The sequence below is a fragment of the Sander lucioperca genome, chromosome 2 (genome assembly GCF_008315115.2).
Source record: "Sander lucioperca isolate FBNREF2018 chromosome 2, SLUC_FBN_1.2, whole genome shotgun sequence".
Taxonomy (NCBI): domain Eukaryota; kingdom Metazoa; phylum Chordata; class Actinopteri; order Perciformes; family Percidae; genus Sander; species Sander lucioperca.
In genome coordinates this window covers 46,572,691-46,593,791 of record NC_050174.1, presented here as the reverse complement: position 1 = coordinate 46,593,791, position 21,101 = coordinate 46,572,691, and the positions used below count along the sequence as shown (strand labels likewise).

The 21,101-nt window shown below is 42.1% G+C and overlaps 1 protein-coding gene across 1 annotated transcript in view; it reads right to left on the bottom strand.

The window, feature by feature from the left end:
- Positions 1-20,867, bottom strand: part of si:dkey-91m11.5 (PH_BCR_vertebrate and RhoGAP_Bcr domain-containing protein) — a 50,957-nt gene extending 30,090 nt beyond the window's left edge. Inside the window, exons 1-2 of the mRNA XM_031302189.2 lie at positions 18,499-20,867; positions 907-1,088 (exon numbers count right to left, since the gene is read on the bottom strand). Coding sequence (XP_031158049.1) covers positions 907-1,088; positions 18,499-19,879 — 1,563 coding nt within the window. The 5' untranslated portion in view covers positions 19,880-20,867. The remainder of the gene's footprint in view (positions 1-906; positions 1,089-18,498) is intronic.
- Between the last annotated feature and the right edge of the window lie 234 nt (positions 20,868-21,101).

The following is a 21,101-nucleotide window of genomic DNA, read 5'->3' as shown; positions in this document are numbered from 1 at the left end:
GCGTGGTGGAAAATAATATAAACGGAGAACGGCGTGTCGGAAATGCAATGCGCCATGACGTAGATCCCCTTCAAGGCCAGGCTGATGTTGAAAGTCCCTCTAGTGGACAGAACGTGTAACAACAACAACTACATGCTTATAGTGGCATTGACAATGCATAAGCCTGAGTAGTGTAGTACATATTAATAACAGGCTGCATATGAGCATTAAATATTCAAATATTATTTGAATATTAAAAAAATAAATAGAATTTGAATGGTATTATAGAGGAAAACTGACAGCTCTAAAATACACAGACAGCAGAAGATGCTTGCTGCCCCGTCACAGCGAGGGACAACTAATCACTCTACGAAATCCCGACTGTTTGCTGTCCTGGCTCCCAAATTGTGGAATGAGCTCCCTATTGACATCAGGATGGCCGAAAGCTTCTGCATCTTCCGCTGAAGGCTAAAAACACATCTCTTCCGACTATACCTCGGATAAACATGAAAAGAAAAAATATATATATATATTTCTTGAAGCTGCACTTTCATATGGCTCTTTGTAGTTTTGCTTATTTAAAGCTAATGTACTTGCACTTACTACTTGTCTGGAGTTTGCACCTCCAGGGTTGAAAGCACTTAATTGGAAGTCACTTTGGATAAAAGTGTCAGCTAAATGACATGTAATGTAATGTAATGTAAAGAAGCAAAGCCAGGCAACTTTTCATCATGGAATGAGAAGCCACAGCTTCTGAAAGTGTTGCATAGTGCGTGGAGAGAGGAACGCGAAGGACAAAGCAGTAGCCAGGGAACAACAGCAGAGCAGCAGGAGAAAGATGAGGGAGAGAGCAGCAGCAGCACTGCGAGCTGAGAGACACAGTTAACGTGTCAGAGATATTGTCGGGAGTTGACCAAGTAACATTACCGACAGCGCGGACTCCAGGGAGCCGGTGGACTGGGTGTCTCGGCTGCTCCGGCTGTGAGAGCAGAGTCGTGGCGAGGGGGACGGGGATCCGGTGAAGGAAAGAGGGTCGTGGCGTGGCTGGTGCTCGTCTGGGTGCTCCAGGTCATAGCCATAAGACGGAAGGGTCTCGTTGTAGGGAGCCTCTGTGAGAAACAAAGGACAATAGTCACATGGGGTGTCATTAAACTGTTAAGCCATGTAGTAAACATGGAGAAATGTCATGGGTAATGCAGCAAACTGAAACATCATTTTTCTTTTGGTATTCTAATACAGTGGTAAACAAAGCTATTTAGGAACTGATTGAAACATAGTGAAATTCATTGTTAATGCCTTCATCATTTCAGTTGATATGACTAGTGCAGTGCCCGTTTAAAGCGCTTGGCCTGTGGTATTGTGGCTTGTAGCTTTCTCCAGAACCATTTTACCCCGAAATAATTTCAATAAGGCCCCCAATGCAACTCAACTGTATACTACTGACTTACTGTGTACTTCTCCTTCAGAGGAAAACATTGTACTACTACGTTTACCTGACCTGTTATTGGTTACGTTGGAGATTCAGATTTTACTCACAAAATATAATAATTAAAATATTATGCATTATTATTCATTAAACTATCCAGCATTATATCAGAGTTGAAAGCTCCGCGAACAGGCGTTAAGTCAGTTTAAGTACATAGTGCCTATCTGTCACTCTTCACTTGAAGTAAACATGCACATTGAATGCAGGACTTGTACTACTGTTCGGTAGCAATAGTTTTTGCATACTATTAATAGTTAATAGTTTTACTTCCGAAAAAAAGTGTTTTGAGTTCTTCTTCCACTGACAATACCAACGTCGACAACTCAAAACGTTTTAAAAGCCCAGTTTTAGTCGATGAAAAGTCATTACATTTTAGTCAACTTTTAGTCAAACTGTTTTTTCCCTGAATATTGTCAGCTATTTGTTAATTTAGGCTTATTCCTGTGTCAAATATCCTATTAGATTATATTGAACATTTCATTTAATGAGTGATGTTTACATGCTACATATTCCTAAATAAATATGTATTATATCAAATTACTACAACCTAATGTGCCACATACACAGTATTCTTGCACTGAAGTACTGGTTGATATCCATGTAAGGTATAACGAAGCTGCTCTCTGTGGTCTGCTGTGACTACTTTACATGATAGGCTATTGAAGGTGACTGTGTACATATACAGTGCTCAGCATAAGTGAATACACCCATGCTAAAGTTGACTAAAAAGGGGAATAAAAAAGCATCTTTTGGAAATTGTAATGTATCGTAAATAAATAAATTTTCTTCCTTAAAATACAGGGGCATACGTCAGTACACCCCTATGTTAAATTCCCATAGAGGCAGGCAGATTTTTATTTTTAAAGGCCAGTTATTTCATGGATCCAGGATACTGTAACGCTAGTTATTGTTAGTGTTAACTATTAACTCGTCGTCATTACATATACGTACTTTCGGGACGTGGATAGAGTAAGAGCACGGAGACAGCTTCGAAGGTGTAACTTGGTCCATTCTTTAATGACACTCTTCAAGTGTAGGACAACTCAAGACTCATAACAAAACGTGCTTCATCATCTCAACATCATATCCCTCCACCAACCTAACTTTCCATAAAATCATCTCTCAATACAAATCAAACCAGCTATTGGGCTAACTGAAATAAAACCATGCCAATCTCTAGGTATGGTGAAGGGTATGTGATGATGTGGGGCTATTTTAATTCCAAAGGCCAAGGGAACTTTATCAGGATGCATAGTATCCTGGATCCATGAAATAACTGGCCTTTACTCTATGGCAATTTAACATTACTTACCTGTATTTTAAGGAAGAACATTTATTTATTTACGATACATTATTCATTCACAAACAACATTGGTGTCCTTAAACGGTTGGATTTTTTTATTCCTCTTTTTAGTCACCTTTAGCATGGGTGTATTCAATTATGCTGAGCACTGTACCAGCCACTGAGAGTGAAAGGAATGATGGGGGGGGCCTACAGTTCATTTTTGCCCCAGGGGCCCCAAGTGTGTTAATCGAGCCATGACCTGGATCACGTCCATACATTGTCCATCAGCTGTCTGTTAAGCCTAAAAAAATAAAATAAAATAAAATAAAATAAAATGTAATTTAATTCTTCTCAGATTGAGAAAGGACATACATGTCTAAAGCTGAAACACCAGTACTGTCAGTTGGCAATAAACCCTACCTAAGCAGCGTGCTGTCTTTTACTGACATTTGTCTTTATATCAAATCGTCTTTTAACCTTTATGAACCTGCGACCGACAAAAATCTACCACACAGCCTAGCCAGCCACCGAGGGCTCGTGCCAGGCAAGTGGATAAGCCTGGGAAACTGCAGGGGCAACATGTGTGCTCTGCTCATGCCAGCCTTGTTGTACAGTGTGTCTCCTTCAGGATCAGAGAGACTCTGAAAGGGCCCTGCAGTTACTGTAACCCAGTATAATATTTTACTTTGCGAATCTCCTAATAAAAAGAGGTCTCAAAGCTCAGAAAGCAGCACAGTTCTTCCTGAAAATAAGAACAATGGGCAGAAAAGATGTTCATTCTGGGATTAGAAACCCACATGTTTTACAACATGCAGACAGCGGGTATCTGCCAGAAACAAGTGTAACAAGTCAGAAATACCTGTTGTGCTCGTCATCCCTGTGATGTCAGACTTTTTAGGACACCCTGAAGATGAGGCAACAGGCTCTGTATCCTGTAATTACTGTCAGCCACCCCCGACTCACCAGCACTTATCATCAGTATTGTCAAGGATGTGGTAGATGCAGAATAGCTATCGCCAACAGTGCTAATACAAAATAAGGCAGTCATGGGATGTCAGCAGGGCTTTAAATTAAGTTTTTGGATCACCAGCCAACATGGCTAGTTGATTTTTTAAAAGTTACCAGCCAATCAGATTTTCCACTAGCCACATGTTTGTTTTGGTTTTTCCTAACTAACGTTCCATTCCGTCTTCTCCGTTTCAGTGTAGCTCGCAATGGATACCACACACGCTAGGCACTTAGCCAACGGTTGTACGACACGTTGTTGATGGGAAATGTAGGATTAGCACTACAAGCAGTGTAATAACTTTACAATGTTACTAGCCAAAGTTAATTTTTGCCAGCATTTGGCAGGTTGGCAGGTGTCAATTTAAAGCCATGGATGTAAGGTATGTTAAGAAGAGGCTACAAAACTGGTTCACTTCAGCTGAAAAACAGGAAAGAGAGGATTCCGGAAACTGGGGGAGGATAAACCCGAGGCACCCTGGAGAGGCCTGGAAAGACCAGCAGACTGACAGGATGACATCCACAGAGGCCATAACAAAAGGGCTCAAACAAACACAGTGGACCCAGCAGAGAGGCAGAGAGCTGCACTGACTGACTTGAGGAAGAGAATACTGTAGGCCAAACTGCTTCAGAGCACAGGGGAAGTCCATGTGAAAGGCCACTCTGTTTTCCAGTGAGATTATACAGTACATCAGCCCCGGCACTGCTGAATGAATAACACATCCTCTCTCAGGCAGCAGCCTCAGACCCACAAACTATCTCCTTCCAGGAAAAACAAAGAGTCAGAGGTTGGAAATATACTACAAAACAAGAACAAGTTAAGAGGAGGATTTACAAATGTGTTCCTAAGTCTTTAATACCGAGCCATTTGTGTCTTTAATGGGATAAAGAAAATGTTCCCCACTTAAATCTTTATTGATATTAAATTCAGCAATGAAACAACAAACTCACAAACACTAGCAAACGAAACAAAAATAAATCGGCTTGGGTACTGCCTACACATTTTACCTTGGAGAGTAATGTTTCTGTCAACTATTGTTCTACCCCAGTGTCGTCATTTTAAGTCTTGTACAGAGTCCATTTTTCCCACTTTTTTTTTTTTTTTTTTTTTGTCCAGTTGTGCTTCTTGTAGTCTCTGTTTGTGTGTCAGTCTAATGGGAACATTTTTAAATGCACAGGGCTTGTTTGGCTTTGAAAGTGGACATCACAATGGATTCTCAGTGAGCAGCAATGTTCTAGTGATCACAAGGACCGCTACTGAGGAAGTGTCCAGGCAGGTCTGCCCGGAAAATTCAGCTATTCATCTGCTTCAGAGCGGAAACAGGCTTTCAGCACAAGGTCATCTTTTCACAAACAGCTCCCTCTCCCACTCCTAACACACACACACACACACACACACACACACACACACACACACACACACACACACACACACACACACACACACACACACACACAGGTAACAGTCACAGCTATCATATTTACATTCTAGCTAACGTTGATGCCTTTTGCAACTAAAGACTCTACACGTTCAGACATATATGGACACTATTTCTAATAAACCATTGTAACTCAAAATGCAAATCTATTTTACTTTAAGACCCACTTCTTCTCGCTTGATTTCCCCCCACCCACTTGTTTCTGTGTTACCTGTTCTCGTGTCCTTTGTTTGTCCTGATTGTAAAACAGCGTGTAACCTTTTTAACAAGAGCTGAACAAATAAACCGAAGCAGAGACACACTGCTCTTTGAAAACCCTCAAACAACCTGCAAAACCCTGTTACATAGTAAAGTAAACCTATACAGATTTTAAGGCTAATACAATATTAATATTTAGTTTTAGAGTTTAAAAGAGCTACTGATATGGTAGTGATCTGGAAACGTGTGTCAACGGCAACGATAAATAAGAACGCAAACACTACAAAAATTTAGAAAAGTTGATGTATAAAAAAATTAGACTCAAAAGTAAAACAGCCAATGATGTTTTGAATCTGAACTATAATACACTATACCATATACTAACCATCAACCACACTCTGTTACATTTTTGGAGCATTTAAAAATCACAAAAGTCACATTTTATTTATTAATTTAACTGTTAAATTGCTGTTAAAGTTTCTGTAAATTTGATCTCCCAATATTATGGTCTAAAGGTTGCGTTAACCCCTTTTAATGCTATGTATGGAATTCTAGAATACTAAGTCCTTTTAATTTATTTTGTTTCTTTGGACTAAAAGCAGTCAAATTTGATTTTTTTTTTAAATAATATGTATGCATGTATATATATATTTTTTTTTTTTTTAAAGTGCTCATATTGTGCTTTTTGGCTTTTTCCCTTTCCTTTATTGTGTTATATATCTTTTTTGTGCATGTTATAGGTTTACAAAGTGAAAAAGCCCAAAGTCCAGTCCAAAGGGAGTTACCATCTCCAACAGAAAACACTGTTCACCAACTGCTCCAAACAGCTCTATTGTTGTCCAGCCTTTACTTCCGTGCGTCACTTTGTAACACACGTTATAATGCTCGCCTAGCTGCTAGCATGGCACTCCCTCATACTCTGCAACTGACTAGCTAGCAGTACTTACTGCGCATGTGCGACTCCCAACAAAGATAGGAACAGAAGTGAGATGTCTCACTCTGTATCTAAAACAGAGAGCTCAACACACAGGGTGAAAAGAGGAGCTGCATCAATGTGCAGTACAACAAATACATGGTGTTTTCTGAAAAACACATAAAGCTATTCTGTTACAACCTCTAAATACAATTATGAACCTGAAAATGACCATAATATGAGCACTTTAAGTGACACGCACTGTAGTTTTTCCTGCCTGCCTCTATGACGTGTATGGTTAGACAGCCAATCACCAGCATTATCAGATCTTGGTACAAGCATGCCGCATGCCTATCGAAGTTCAGAACCCAGCCCTACCAGTAACTGATAAGTGATCATTAAAAAAATATAAAGTCACACAGGAGCCATCCTTTCTGTTCTACAGTGTGTCCTCCCTGTCCCATACCCAGCCTGCTGCAGCTTAAAATGGTTTTAACTGTGCAATAGAGCTGTAATAAATACATTCTAATAACATTACATAAGATTGCTGAGCCCAACAGCTGCGTGGAGCCGTGGATCAGAGAGAAGCTGATTTTGTTTTGGACTGTCTCTGAACTCCATAATTCTGTTTTTCAAGAATTTAGTTTGACAGTATTTCCACAAGTCATGGTCTTACAAATGTCAGATTAATGCAAATCACCAAATAAAGCAATATTACGCTTCACCTTTTTAATACACAATACACAGTGCCTTTGCTTTCCCGCATCACCACACTGAACACTCCTTCTAACTAAAAATAGAACTCAAGGATATATAAGGACTCGGCCAACTTGGCTCCCAACATTTCCAGTCTCCTTTTGGAGAATCATCAGTCATCATGAAACACTTCCTTCCTCCAGCATGCAAACAAGAGCCATGTTCACAAGACAAACACAGTAGTTTAATACTGGGGACATGTTGGATGTCCTATTGATGACAAAGCAAAGACACATTCAAAGCCCTAATCCTAATCCATAGAGATGAACTACGGTAAACAGGCAGAAAGGGAGTGACAGATGTGCAGCTGAGACAGTATCACAGCATCAGAGACTCACAGTCACAGAAATAATCGTGTGCTCTTATTTCACTACACGAGAACAACACGCAGTATCAAAAGAAGAGGGAGCGTTCCCTTTGGGATGCTTTTACAAATATTTCGTTTTTTTTGTTTAACGTTTGGATTGCCATCACTCACATGGACACAAAAGCACTGCCTTTTCACTTCACAGCAGGACATTTGATATGGGGGAGAATGAGCTTGCTGTTGGTTCGGAAAACCACCAAAAGTGGGAAGTTGCAATCAGAGAAACAAGCTTTGGATCCATTTAAAAGTATCTGCTATGAGTACCACAGATAAAATATCAATTCTATTCGCCTGCTGGGAATACATTTAGACAGCAATTCTCAAAAATCTAAACCAAAGAGTTCTATTGATTTGTCCCAGAAAGACCTGGAACTAGAATAGTAGCATCCATAATTCCCCATTTCACCACTGGGAAAAGGCAAAGTGCTGCCCAGCCTGGTACATTGGCTGATCATCAGTGTGTTTAAATAGCTTGTACTGCTCTGACAAGGAAAGAGAGAATCAGATCCCCACTTACTGTTCCCCACTGTGAACATATTGACCATCAACACAAAGATCAGTCAGCTGATGGACAGAATTTAGATCGCGAGCTTCCAGAAATAAACACCACATAGCAAATGTGTTGATCGATCTAACTTAGAAACAGATATTTAAACATCAATAATTCACCACAGAGCAAAAAAAAGCTACAATGAAGGACAGCCTTTCTGTCGCCTCTCTAATGGTTGTATAGATCTGGAGAGAAAGGTTGCACCTTTGGAAAAGAAAGCAGGAGAAGATGCCAATGTGAGATGTTGTTAAAAGCTTGGCACCACTTTATGGCTCCAGCAAACGGATTCTCCTGCGGACTGTGCGGTCACTGGGGAAACAGCGGTGGCAGCCAGTGAGAGCAAATACAGGGGAACTGGTTAAAGGGTGATGGCTCTTCAGACAACGGATGTAGTGACCCCGGCCTGTGGCCCTTGTAGTTTTCCTCACTTCATGACAGGTGGAAAAATCTTAGATAGATTTATCTGTAACGCACTTGACAGAGAATCTTTGGTGATATTTAGTTCTCCACACTACAAACAGTCTCAATGGGCTCTCTGTCCATCACTCAAATCCTATTATCATCACATGATTTATTTATGTTTTCAATCTCTGATACTGAGCCATTATGTTAATGAGGCATTCCAGAAAATGTTGAACTTCGATAAAGACTCCTAAGGGTGATTATAAAGCAGGTTCAGGTGCTAAATACAGTGAGAGTATCAAAACGCTCAATCCACAGAGAAATGCACACAGCCCGTATTTAGAATCTGTGCTTTTAAACAAGCCATCAGCACTTCCATACGGTTGTGATGTCACAACTGTACTATATGTAGAAAATGCAGCTACAATGCCGATACAATCATTCCCCGGCTGCAATGCCAGTGCAGAGACTCCAAGAGTGCAGATGCTAAAGACCTGGAAAGCAGACCTTGGCCTTTACGAGAGGGGAGCTTAAAGAGACAGGCACTAAAACGGAGCGTTGCAGACAGAGGGTGAATACAGGTATATTCAGACAGACAGTATGAGAAAAATAATGTGTGTTGTGAACATTAAAGCATGTACGCATGTTCTAGCAGAAACCCAAAATACAACTATGAACTTAAAATGAGCATGATAAGGGAAAAGATTCAAAATTATAATGGATGTAGCAGAGGCTAACATATCTTGCGTCAAGCTCCTGGACCCTACATTTCACAGCGGTGCTTTGAGCTAAACGTGCAAACATTTGTTGTCTCCAACCCAAAACCACGGTTACTCACACAATGTCACTTGAGTAATTTTCTCCTCCAGAGCCACAGAAGACATTTAACAACTGTTTTCACAGGCTGTGTAGTACTCCCTGTGAATAGCAAATTGACTTTGACACGTAAACTTTAACCTCATACTGTAACTGGGGCATATGTATGTCAAATGCAGACAATGGCTGTGTGTTTTGGCAACTTATATATATATATATATATATATATATATATAAATAAAAAAAAAATGTTAGCCGACACATCATCATCACATCCTGGGCCATCTGAAGTGTCTGCTGCATTTGGGAGGCCCTTCCAACCACAGGGCTGGTGGAGGCAGTGAGGCCCACCGGCACTCGTCTCTGATGTGTTGTAGGGCAGCCTAAAATTAGTGCCAGTCATTGAGCAGTGTAGGTCAGAACTGGGCCGCCCTGCCCAGCACACCTACTAATCAGCGTGTGTTGAAATAGCTCAGGGTGGTCAGACTACTGCTTGTAATGTGCAGCATAACAGAGAGATGATCAAAGTCCAATAATTGTTCCAGTCTGTGACAACATAAGACAGCGAAGCACATGTAAACATTGGCTATACATGGGATTAGCTTTAGTGACGCAGAAGAGAATAACAGCATGTCTAATATTATACAGTAGCTATTTAGTCCTATTTGGTTATTTTATTGGGGAATCATTTTTGATCTCACTTGTTTTAAAAAGCCCATAATTCATACTGGAGTCTGGCCAGTCTCATATAGCCTTAGGTTTGTTTTTCACAGTGAACACAACTGCTGACACAGCTTATTATTGGCATATGATGAACACACTTAAGAAATGTAATCAGCCACATGAAAAAAAAAAAAATCGCAGTGACCTCCAGGTATAATCAAATATTAATTTGCATGTCTGAACAGAATTAAATATTAGTGAACAGGCCTTACCTGATGTGCTTTAATGTGATTGGCTCAGTCATAATCTGCCCAGCAACACAGGTTTTACAGCACATGTTTGCATTTAACAAGTCGGTTAAAGCTAACGGTGTGTGGGCTCAGTATAGACCCACAATCTTTGTTTACAATAACCTCCGGGTAGAAAACTCCTGGGGCCTGTACATACAATTTAATGGCGCTGAGCAAACAGGGATGAGGAACAACTGGATATACTCTCATCTCATTCACCTGAAATGCATGTTTGATGCTTTCATATTTCACCACCCAAACTAGCAGTCAGTCCGACCAGCAGTGAGATGTTGTTGTTCGTAACATTTGATTTGGTTTTTCAAAGATGTTAGAAAAGCAACAGAGTACAGAAAATAAGCAGGGCAGAAAACGTCAGATAGGTCGGACCTTCGCGTTACTGTAAACGTAGTCTCGCATTGCCAGACCTTCCTCCACAGCACTGCGGAGGAAGGTCTGGCGAGTCCACACAGCATTCCGGGATGGGAGAAAAACGTGCTCTGGTTTATTGCCATTTCTTTAAACCAATCACAATCGTCTTGGACGGCGCTAAGCGCCGTACGGAGACATGGTGCCTCTGCAAAATAGCCTCTGGAAGGAACTTGTTTTGGTGGAACGTGTACGTTCAAGAGTTGTTTTAGTCGTGCAACAGAAAACTCAGATTGGACAGATAGTCTATCTAGCTGTCTGGATTTACCCTGCAGAGATCTGAGGAGCAGTTAACCATAGTCCTCATAAATCCACCGGAGTTTAAAATGTCAACACAAAGGAAGCCCAAGGTAATAGATTTCCGGCCTAAATGAGTGAAACCCGGAGGAATTTCCATCGGCAACGGAGCAATCCCGGAAGTGGAACGTCGTGGATATAGACTACTGTAAACGTTACAGTTATGGCTGAAAGTGACAACAGAAATAAATGCGCATCCATGCGCTTTTACCTCTGTCTATATGCTACTTGTGTTTGTTATATTTTTCTCATGCCATCAACCTGCCAGCTGTCATGATCTGGAATAGTGGTTGTGTCATTTTACTTGTCTATGCTTACGGTATGTGTTCTTGTTTTATGCATATGTGTTGTATTTCTGTAGCTTACTTAATGTTTTCATATAAAACCAACCAACCTGCTAGGGACTGCAGATGAAAATTAGCCTGCATGGCTAAATCTGGCACATTTGTACATGTCAGACTCTGTGCTCATGTTGATTGTGCGGTGTCCCTTTTAAGTAAAGAAATCTAAAAAAAATAAATAAAAAAAAAAATCTAAAAAAAAGGTTGCCGATTTCACATATCCTCGCAATTCAAATCAACTGCCTACCCGGAAGTGATTTTTGTGTTGGTGCGACATTACTGTGATTTGGCCTACTGAATAAATAAAATCAGAGATTCAAAAATAATTTTGCGCCTTTGAAAAAAAGGCGAGAGGAAAAAATACCCCCCTGATGATGTCCCCAGGATTATCTGATCTTAGACACTATGAATTTATAACAGAAACTGTGTATTACAAACTGGGGGCATTTATTTTTTTTTCAACAGTTAGTCGAAAACAAACTCTGAGCAGTAACAAAAAGCTCCACGGTCAGGCTGTGGTGAGAGAGGTGAACTCATACAACACTTAACATTTCTTTAGCCGTTTCCCCCCACACCCCACAAGCAGCTGAGACATTCCATAAACACTTGGCCTGCCAGCCAGCAGCACAGAGGGCCCTTTGAGTGGGACCAGGGAGGGGAGCTGAGCCTGCAGGACCAGAGGGGCTGAGGCCGAGCACGAGGGAGGATCACTGAGCCAGGGGAGGCCCGCAAGCTCATAAACATGCCAAATATTATTTTTCTATTAAGGTTTATCTATGGAAACATGTATGTTAGAATGTGAATGGAGGAGCTAATAGCATAATCTCGGTGGACAGTCTTGCATAGTTTCTAAACATGTGTTTTTGTTCTGTTTTCTGATAGGCAGGAACAAAAAGAGTATTCATGCTGCTTTTAGTGTGAGAGCAGCTGGTGATGCCTGGCCTGGTGTACTGATGGCCTGCCAGCTTTTGACCACTTTACCCAGTACACTGCACAGAAGAACAGGTGTCTTACACACACACACACACACACACACACACACACACACACACACACACACACAAACTTGGCTGCCCTCGAGGGCTGCCAGCACTTCCTCTTGTAGGCTTACATTTACTCTAGGAAAGGGAGAGGCTGAATTCTTTAGCTTCCTTGACCACCAAACCTCAGATGTTGATATCCAGGTACAATGATAGGCCTGTCTGGGCTTCTTCTTTGAGGAACCTCAAATATTCATGAGTCTGCAATTAACCGGGAGCGTAGACCAGCACCGGCGTGGCTCCTGCTGAGGCAGCAAGTAGGGCCAATCTCTGGACTGAGGCCAAGACATTCAGACAGCCTTCATCACCTTTTCAGACAGACAGTTTCTATTAATGTCACAGCCATCCCAGACATACCTGTCTACCTTCCTGTAACCGTGCCATATCCTAACCTCAGATAAATGCTCCCTAAAAGACAATATCCTGATTTTTGCAGAGGGAATATGATTAAACTAATGGTGAGATTTATTATTTCCCTTTTGGCCGACCTCTTCCTCTATGCCCTCCCACTGTAATACATTAACCATGAGACAATCTACACACTCCGACCCTTCCAGAAAGCTGTGGCCACAGGCATGTCAGTGTCATGATGATAATTAATTATGGCAAAATAGACCCATCAGAGACTTGGCCTCCTTAAAGGCCCACAGCTAATCAGCAGCTCTATTCACAGCTAGGCTTGACAATTGCCCTAGATAACCAGAAACCAGGAGACAACACTTAATTCTTCTATTCATAGAAAAGGGTCCCCTGAGATGTGTCAATTTTAGACTGGCCATTGCACTAAGATTTCACGCAGCGATGCGGCTGAGTAGCTGCAGGACAAGTATGGGTCTGTTTGTGTCAGTTAGTAGGTGTTTTCAATACGAAGTCAGTCATGTTTCCCAGACAGAGACATACTGCCACCATGCCAGACACTAAAACACTCCCACAACAGCAGCAGGGACCACGTCAACTCTCTGTCTGCTGCAGCGTTCACATGTTCCATGACAGCGTGCAGAACATAAACATACACAGCTAATCTTATAGTCCAGAGAGCCTCATTTAGGTATAACCACTGACTGTGTTGTACAGTTTATGAAACTTTGTCTATATAGTTACACAATACTCCGCTGGAGCACAAAGCGTCTTTCCAACACTGAGATTAAGTTAGCTTTACTAGGCTCATTTATTAGATTTGAGTGAACGTCGCAATGCTTTATGATAAATACAACAACCAAACACTTTCCAACTGCTCCCTTAAAGTCACTGACCACAACAAAGAGCAGTTAATTGCAAAAACTTGCTTCAAACCGGCTCCCTGCCCAAGGCCTAATCCCACAACGTGCACAGTAATGTTATTACAACATCAGAAAAGAAATCCAGACTTCTGGTAATCCACAAAGCAAGGTCCACATGAGGCAGCTGTGCCATTATGTCAGCAACAAGTCTCCTCTGGACAAAAGCTGTACCTCAGGCTCTGCAGCATGGAGCTTTTAAACAGAAGGTGCCAAACTGGTCAGGGTACATTAAAAGGGGAACTCCAACAGATTTTACACTTAAAAGGGACAGTTTACTGGTCATGGGATGTACTGCTCTGTAATGTGCACGAAACTTCGTTATTGACCATAGAAAAAGTAGTTTGACAAAAAAATACATACATAACTCAGGGTCCACTTATTGGCTTTTTTCCCAGAGCTTTCAAGCACATTTCACAGTCTTTTATCTCCATAACAACTAAGAGTTGAAAGCTTTGGAAAAAGCTAGTGAATAGACCTTGAGTTAACTTTTTTTTTTTTTTTTTTTTTTTTTTTGTCAAGCGGTATAATGTGTGTTTCAGTTTGTGGGGTGACCTTATGGAATGACATCAAAACAGAGCCATAATATCATTCAGTTCAAAAGTAGATTAAAGAAATCAATACTTGACCAATACAGAAAGGAATAGACCGAAACATAGGAATGGAATTGTGATGTAACGGTATTGTTGTATATTGTAAGTTATTGTAAGACCTGAAAGACTGTATGCTGTATTTGCATATCTATTTGTTTTGTAATAATATGATATTGTGAAGTAGGGGCAGGAACTAATAAGCTGTATGCTTCCGTCTGCTCCTTCTCAAACTTATCCTTTTTTATTATTTTTTTGGGGTCTTTGGTTAATTCTGAATGTTTGTGTTTTAATTTTGTTTGGTTTTAATTCTTTTTGTTTTTTTTAGAGATAACTAATAATAATAAAAAAAAAAATATTTGCTTGTTTGGTCTGATTGAACCGTACCCTGGAGCGTTTACTCCCTCGGTGCGGTTCGCTGGACTCAAACTCTGGGTGGGACCAACCAATTGCTTTCTTGTCCGCCTCGAAGGGGGGGGGGGGGGTCTCAAACCACTGTCAAGTGACCTCTGGAACCGGTCATTTCTGGTGTGTTATTTAATGTGTCATTTCATTTTTTTTTAAAAACATTTTCTGAATATATTAGCTGAACATTTCTCAAATACCAGCCGTCTTACGAGGCATTTCTATGCGCGGTCCTCTTAAGTTTGCTGATACGGTCCAGATCAACGGTGAACAGAACCTGATGGTGCTCCATGATGCTCCAGTATCCAAGTAGAAATTAGGAGCGGTTTGTCTTTTTACTAGGGCTGCACAATATGAGGAAAATATCTTATTATTTTTGATTGATATTGCGATTGCAATATGATTCACGATATTGAAGGGAATGATCATTTTTGTATCATTATACTAATTTTCAATGAAGAATATTAAAATTTTTTAAAATTATAGTGTGATTTTTGCGCGGATCCGTACCAAATGGAGATTACAATTTGTAGGCCGGGACGTCTCTGCAGCACCACAATACAGAATGGTTTAACACATATTTTGCCTTTATCAAATATTGCGCTCCCCGCCCTGCGATTTGGATATTGCACTAGTCCATATTGCATTTCGATAAAATTGCAATTAATTGTGCAGCCCTATTTTTTACCCGCCAACTGTATCACCACTAATCAAACGACATTTCCACCACATGAGCCGTTCTGGACCGTGAGTTTTGCATTTGTGAACGCAAACCGGCCCAGTTGGAAGATTGAAGCAACGTATCATTCGATTCAGGAACTGGACCTTTAGGTGTGAGCCCGCCCTGTGGCTCTGCAGGGAGGAGCTTTGTCAAGTCTGAGAAAATCACCCCAGATGATGCCATAGTGATGTCATCAGGGTAATCAGCTTGGGCTTGGAGACTATAAATTAGGACTGGGTATGGGTACTCAATACCTTTAAAAGGTATCGACCGAAATAACCCGGCCAGTACCAAGTACTATTGAAACTTCTCCAGTCAAACGATACCTGCATTTGATCATTTTTGTATCTGAAGTCTCTTTTATATAAACCTTAGTGGTCCCCTAATACTGTATCTGAAGTCTCTTTCCTGAAATTCAGCCTTGGTGCAGAATTACAGCCACTAGAGCCAGTCCCACAATGAGCTTTCCTTCCATTTCTGTGTCTGTAGCTTTAAATGCTATTGAGGAGGAGAGAGGTGGGGCAAGGTGGAGGATGGGGGTGTGGCCTTCACCAGCTTGCGGCCACGGTTGCAGCTCTATTTCCTCATGGGCGGGCCAAATTCTCTGGGCAGCTGTGGGCGGCGTGCAAAGCAGAGAAAGGGGAGGTAACCTTTCCCTTTATGAGGACATAAAGGGAAGATTCCAGATTGGCCCATCTGAGCTTTCATTTTCTCAAAGGCAGAGCAGGATACCCAGGGCTCGGTTTACACCTATCACCATTTCTAGCCACTGGGGGACCATAGGCAGGCTGGGGGAACTCACATTAATGTTAAAAAACTTCATAAAGTGAAATTTTCATGCCATGGGACCTTTAAGGGTACTGTTTTTGGTAACATAATTTTTCAAACGATACCCAGCCCAACTATAATCACAAAAATATAATATTGATTGCATTATGGTTAATGTAGGATCGGGCGTTTTTGGACTAAAAGTCAGAATATCTCGGCCACTGTTGCATCGATTAGGGCCATTATTTTTTTATGTCTGTCTTTCGCAAGTCCCACCACTTTATAGAAGTGCAGTTAGTACTAAATCATTGGAGTGCAGTAAAGTGTTCATATTATGCTCATTTTCACGTTCATAATTGTATTTAGAGGTTATATCAGAATAGGTTTACATGGTTTAATTTTCAAAAAACACCATATTTTTGTTGTACTGTACATTGCTGCAGCTCCTCTTTTCAACCTGTGTGTTGAGCTCTCTGTTTTAGCTACTGAGTGAGGCATCTCACTTCTGTACCAACTTTGTTGGGAGTCGCACATGTGCAGTAGCTAGGTAAGGACTACTAGCCAGTCAGAAGCAGAGTATGAGGGCGTGCCACGCTAACAGCTAGGCGAGCATTATAACGTGTGTTACAAAGTGACGCACGTTCGTCATGGAAGTAAAGGCTGGAATACAATAGAGCTGTTTGGAGCAGTTTGTGAACAGTGTTTTCTGTTGGAGATGGTAAGTCCCTTTGGGGTGAACTTTGGGCTTTTTCACTTTGTAAACCTATAAAATGTACAAAAAAAGATATATAACACAATAAAGGAAAGGGAAAAAAGCCAAAAAGCACAATATGAGCACTTTAATATCATTTAAGTGAAAACAGATTTTCTTTTTAGTGTTTTTCTAACAAGTAACTTTTTTATATATAAATGTATTCATTCTTTGGAGAAATAGAAACTTGTTTTTTTGGCAAAAATGCAACAAATGGCACAGTGGAATGACGCAGACCTAAGTCGAATGAATTTGGACATTTCAGTCATCCGAGCAGCGTGCTAGCTTACAATTGCACATGCCGATTATATCACAGACTATCTGCTTGCTTGTCACATGCTTTGTGTCAGAGAGCTTTGGACTGAATCACCTTATATAACAACACACTATTCTGCTCATCTGTTTAATCTCACCCACAGTGGATAACACTTCTTTTGGTGGGTAGAGGCAAACAATTTTCCAGCTCCAATCCTAATACGTGCTGTATATCCCAATCCCTCTTTGGCCTCAACCAGCAACAATATCCTCGTGTCCTTGTGTGTCGTTCACTATGACAAATGTTCTTTCAAAAGGAACATGCACACCCGCCTCTCCTTCTGTCCTTGGCAATACCAAGTTGCCTGGACCACTCTCCTTATCCCACTTAACATTGTTGTATTGTTAACATGTCAATACTCGGGCTTAATGAGTGATTCCCCTATTGTGTTCACACATAACAACAGGAAACACTGATGGCAGGCGTTTTGATTGGAAGCCGCATGGCACACTTTAAGCCCCTCGATCCTCTTTTTTGAGTGAGTTGTCAGGGCTTTTTCCTATCCGCCTCCTGTAACAAAGAGCCTCCCTAAATTGATCACGCTAGACGAACCCCTTTAAGTTAATTACTCAGCACCAAGGACAACAACACTGATGTGCGCTGACACAAAAACACTCAGGGTGGACAGGGCCGAGCGACTAGGAAGCCCGGGGGCAGCCGCTGTCTCGGTCAGAGCATCTCCGTGAGAGTGCTGCAGCACTCAGCGGGCGAAGAGCAGAAGGGGGTAAAAAAGAGAGGGCAGTGCTGCTTACAAAGGGTGAAGAAAACACTCCTGAAAGAACTGCAAAACACTGGGTAACTGTTAAGAATCTGTGTATGTAAAGTCCATCTTGTCAATCCCAACCCCATCCTGGCAGGTTGACATTTTACAGGCTCCTACCTGTTTCTTTTTTTTTTAGTGCCAAGACTAATCATGCTTAACTGGAATGGGCGAACCATTCTGACACATTCAATACGGATAAAAGCTGTGAGGAGATCAAATGAAATTCTCATTAACAGGACGAGAAGATGAATTTGATCAAACCCTGCCTCTTTTTTTGTAGGCCACTACAATCATAAAAGCTCAGTTCCGCTCAAGTAAACCTGGCAAGAAAATGGCAAAAAAAAATACAACAAGAAAGTGTGTTTTAAAAAATAAAGTGCATAACATTCATGTCTCCAGAATACATTTTAGGAAGGATTGAGTGTATGAGGTCTAAATATTAGGTGCATTTGACACATAAGGTGACTTATTTTGGAACAAGGCCAGCCAAGGCAAGCACAGACATCTTTCAGACAGGGATTAGAGGGCCTTTGATGTGCTTTTTTAGTACTTTATCGTCTCTACCCATTAAGAATACTTTTCTGTTTTTAATCCTGAAAATGAAAGGCTTTGAGGAACCATCTGTGTTGTGCAGTGTGTGTCTAGCAGACCTACCCATATCTCCTTGAACACTGTTGTCATGAGAGGTCCTGCTGGACGTGGTGGAGTCCCCATCACTGGGCCAGATCTGGCCCGTTTTACCGACCCCGATGATGGAGGCCTCGGACACTATCACCTGCTGCTTCAGGCGTTTCTGAGACAGTGGTGTGGGCGGGCTGCTGCTGTCAAAGGACTGCTGAGAGTGCTGGGAGGGTGAGCGGCTTTTCTCCCTGTACATCTGATAGGTGGTGGGGCTGGGAGACACGTGGCTGGACTGGCCCGAGGAGAAGTCCTCCTCGCTGGATGTTAAGTTCTCGTTGGAGCTGCAGTCTGGCGTGTAGCCTCCTACGTCATCAAAGCTGCCGGGAGAGTAGGAGCGTCTCGGCCAGGTGAGGTGCGCATCCTCCTCTATGCTGTGGTCCCTTATGTGGATGACTCGGGTGTCCCCATCAGTCATCATTCCCCCAACATACACACTGGCGTAAGACTGGCACTCTGCTGGCTGCCGCTCAGACTTCCCCCCAGTGGAACGGATGACACTGTCTTTCAGGAAGTGTGTGCTGACCTCGGCGTCGTCATATGACCCGTTGTAGCTGCAGTTCCCCTCAGTGGATCTGCCTCTCTGAACACCCTTGCCGATGACCCCCATGGCGGCTGACAGGTTCCCTGGGAGGGAGTGCAGGGACCTCTTGCGCTCCATCTGCATGGCCTGACTGCCCAGGGTGCTGATCTTGTCTGAGACCTCCCTGTCGTTGACTTTGACCAGCCCTCGCTCGTGATGGTACTCCATGTTCACATAGAAAGGTTTCTCCTGGACGCTCCTCACCGACAACCCCCTGCCGTCTCCGGCTGAGTGAGAGTTGGCCCTCCTGATGCGCTCAAAGTTGGATCTCAGTGCTGCCACCGAGCCTGTGCCCTGTGGGAAATCAGGAATCTCTGACTCCTGGCGGACAGGTGACACCCCACCCTGCTGTTTGGCTGAGGACGCACCATCCACCTCTCCTTCTGGATGTGGTTTACGCCTGGCTGTCTTGCCAGGCTCTCTCTGCTGCTGCTGCTGCTCCTCCACTGTGGCCTCATCTGTGTGGGGCTTCTGGCTGTCTGGGCTACTGGGCAGGTCTCCATCATTCATTTGTGGCGTGCTTTTAAATCCCCATCGCTGCCCATCATAAGACTTCCTCTCTTTTGCAAGCAGAGTCTGCAGGTAGATCATGCGAAAGCGCTCCTTGTTTACTTCCTTCTCCAAGTGCCTGATAGATGTCTTGCATTTGTCCAGCTCTTGTTCAATGTTCCCCAGCGAGTTCAGCTCCATGCAAGGGGGATCAGACTCAGGGAACTGGGCTCTCCATGCCGCCACAAACCCCACCGGTTCAACCATTGTTATTACCTCTGACATAAACTATTCAACTAACAACACAAACATATACATTTCTAAAGCATGAATTGGACTTGACTGTTTACAGCCTAAAGCTTCCATAGTGCTATAGTACAGAAAGGAAAAGTATTCTCCAGAGTAAGGAAGGATCCACTTTACAGGGAAGAAAACCTGTTTAGTTTACAGTCTTTACTCACAAACACAGGAAGAAAATCCTACAGAGGCGAAATCACTGGTCCAATCCTTTACTCCTTTTGGCACAGTCCCAAGAAGTGAGTTTATCCTTTGAGCTCTTCTTGTGCTCGTCTATTCTCTGGAGATCCTCTGTCTTCCTCTGTGCTTGGTGTCAGACTGACTCCCAGCTCTCTGGTGTTGTGGCTCTTCGTCAGCGTTGCAGTTGCAGCAGAAAGAGGAGGGGCTACATGGATGTGATTTAGGCTTCACTCCAAAAAAAAAAATCAATGATAACGTTAGTCAAAATGTTGTTGCTAGTCAGCAGAGTTCCCTGGTAAAGCTGATTACGACAAGAGGATATTCATTAGAACATATGTTGCCGAGGAAATGTTGAAAAACGCTATGAAAGCTACAAGACATATGGTCTAATATGGAAGATAAACTGACATAAAGGCAGTTAAAGGCAGTAAACGTCCCACAGCGTGATGAACATGAAGGTTTTGTGCAGGAAGGTGACCTGTTCAGGCTGTTACAGGTCAGGTGGATGAAAAAAAAACGACGTCCCGACTTTCAAAACAACTATCCTTTGTTGGTAGCTCAAATTCAGCCTTGACCCAAAAGGGAAAACAACTAGCTTAATATTTATTTGCCCCTGTCCAACCGTAGCGTAGATATGTCTCTTTCTGACACAGCGCACTTGTCCTTTCAGTTATGCTGGGAAAACTGGTTAATCCTACCAAAGTTCATTATTTTGCAACCTGAAGCCGTGCCTTGTGAAAATATCGCCATCTGACGGTTCAAAAGTTCATACTGACAGAGGGGTGCGTTCAAACACAACGTGATGCGTAGTTATATGCAGCATTTCAAATTCATGTCCCGTTTACAGACACATTTTCGGCGTTCAGTCATTTAATTTAATTTTACCTGGTAGGTATTAGCCTGATTTAATTCTAAATATGTTCAGATTCAAGGAAAATCAGTTTTGCATGCCGATAAATAATAAAGGCTGTGTCAAATTAAATTACCAGATGTTCGAATGCCATGACTGTGTAATATCTATAATTCTAAC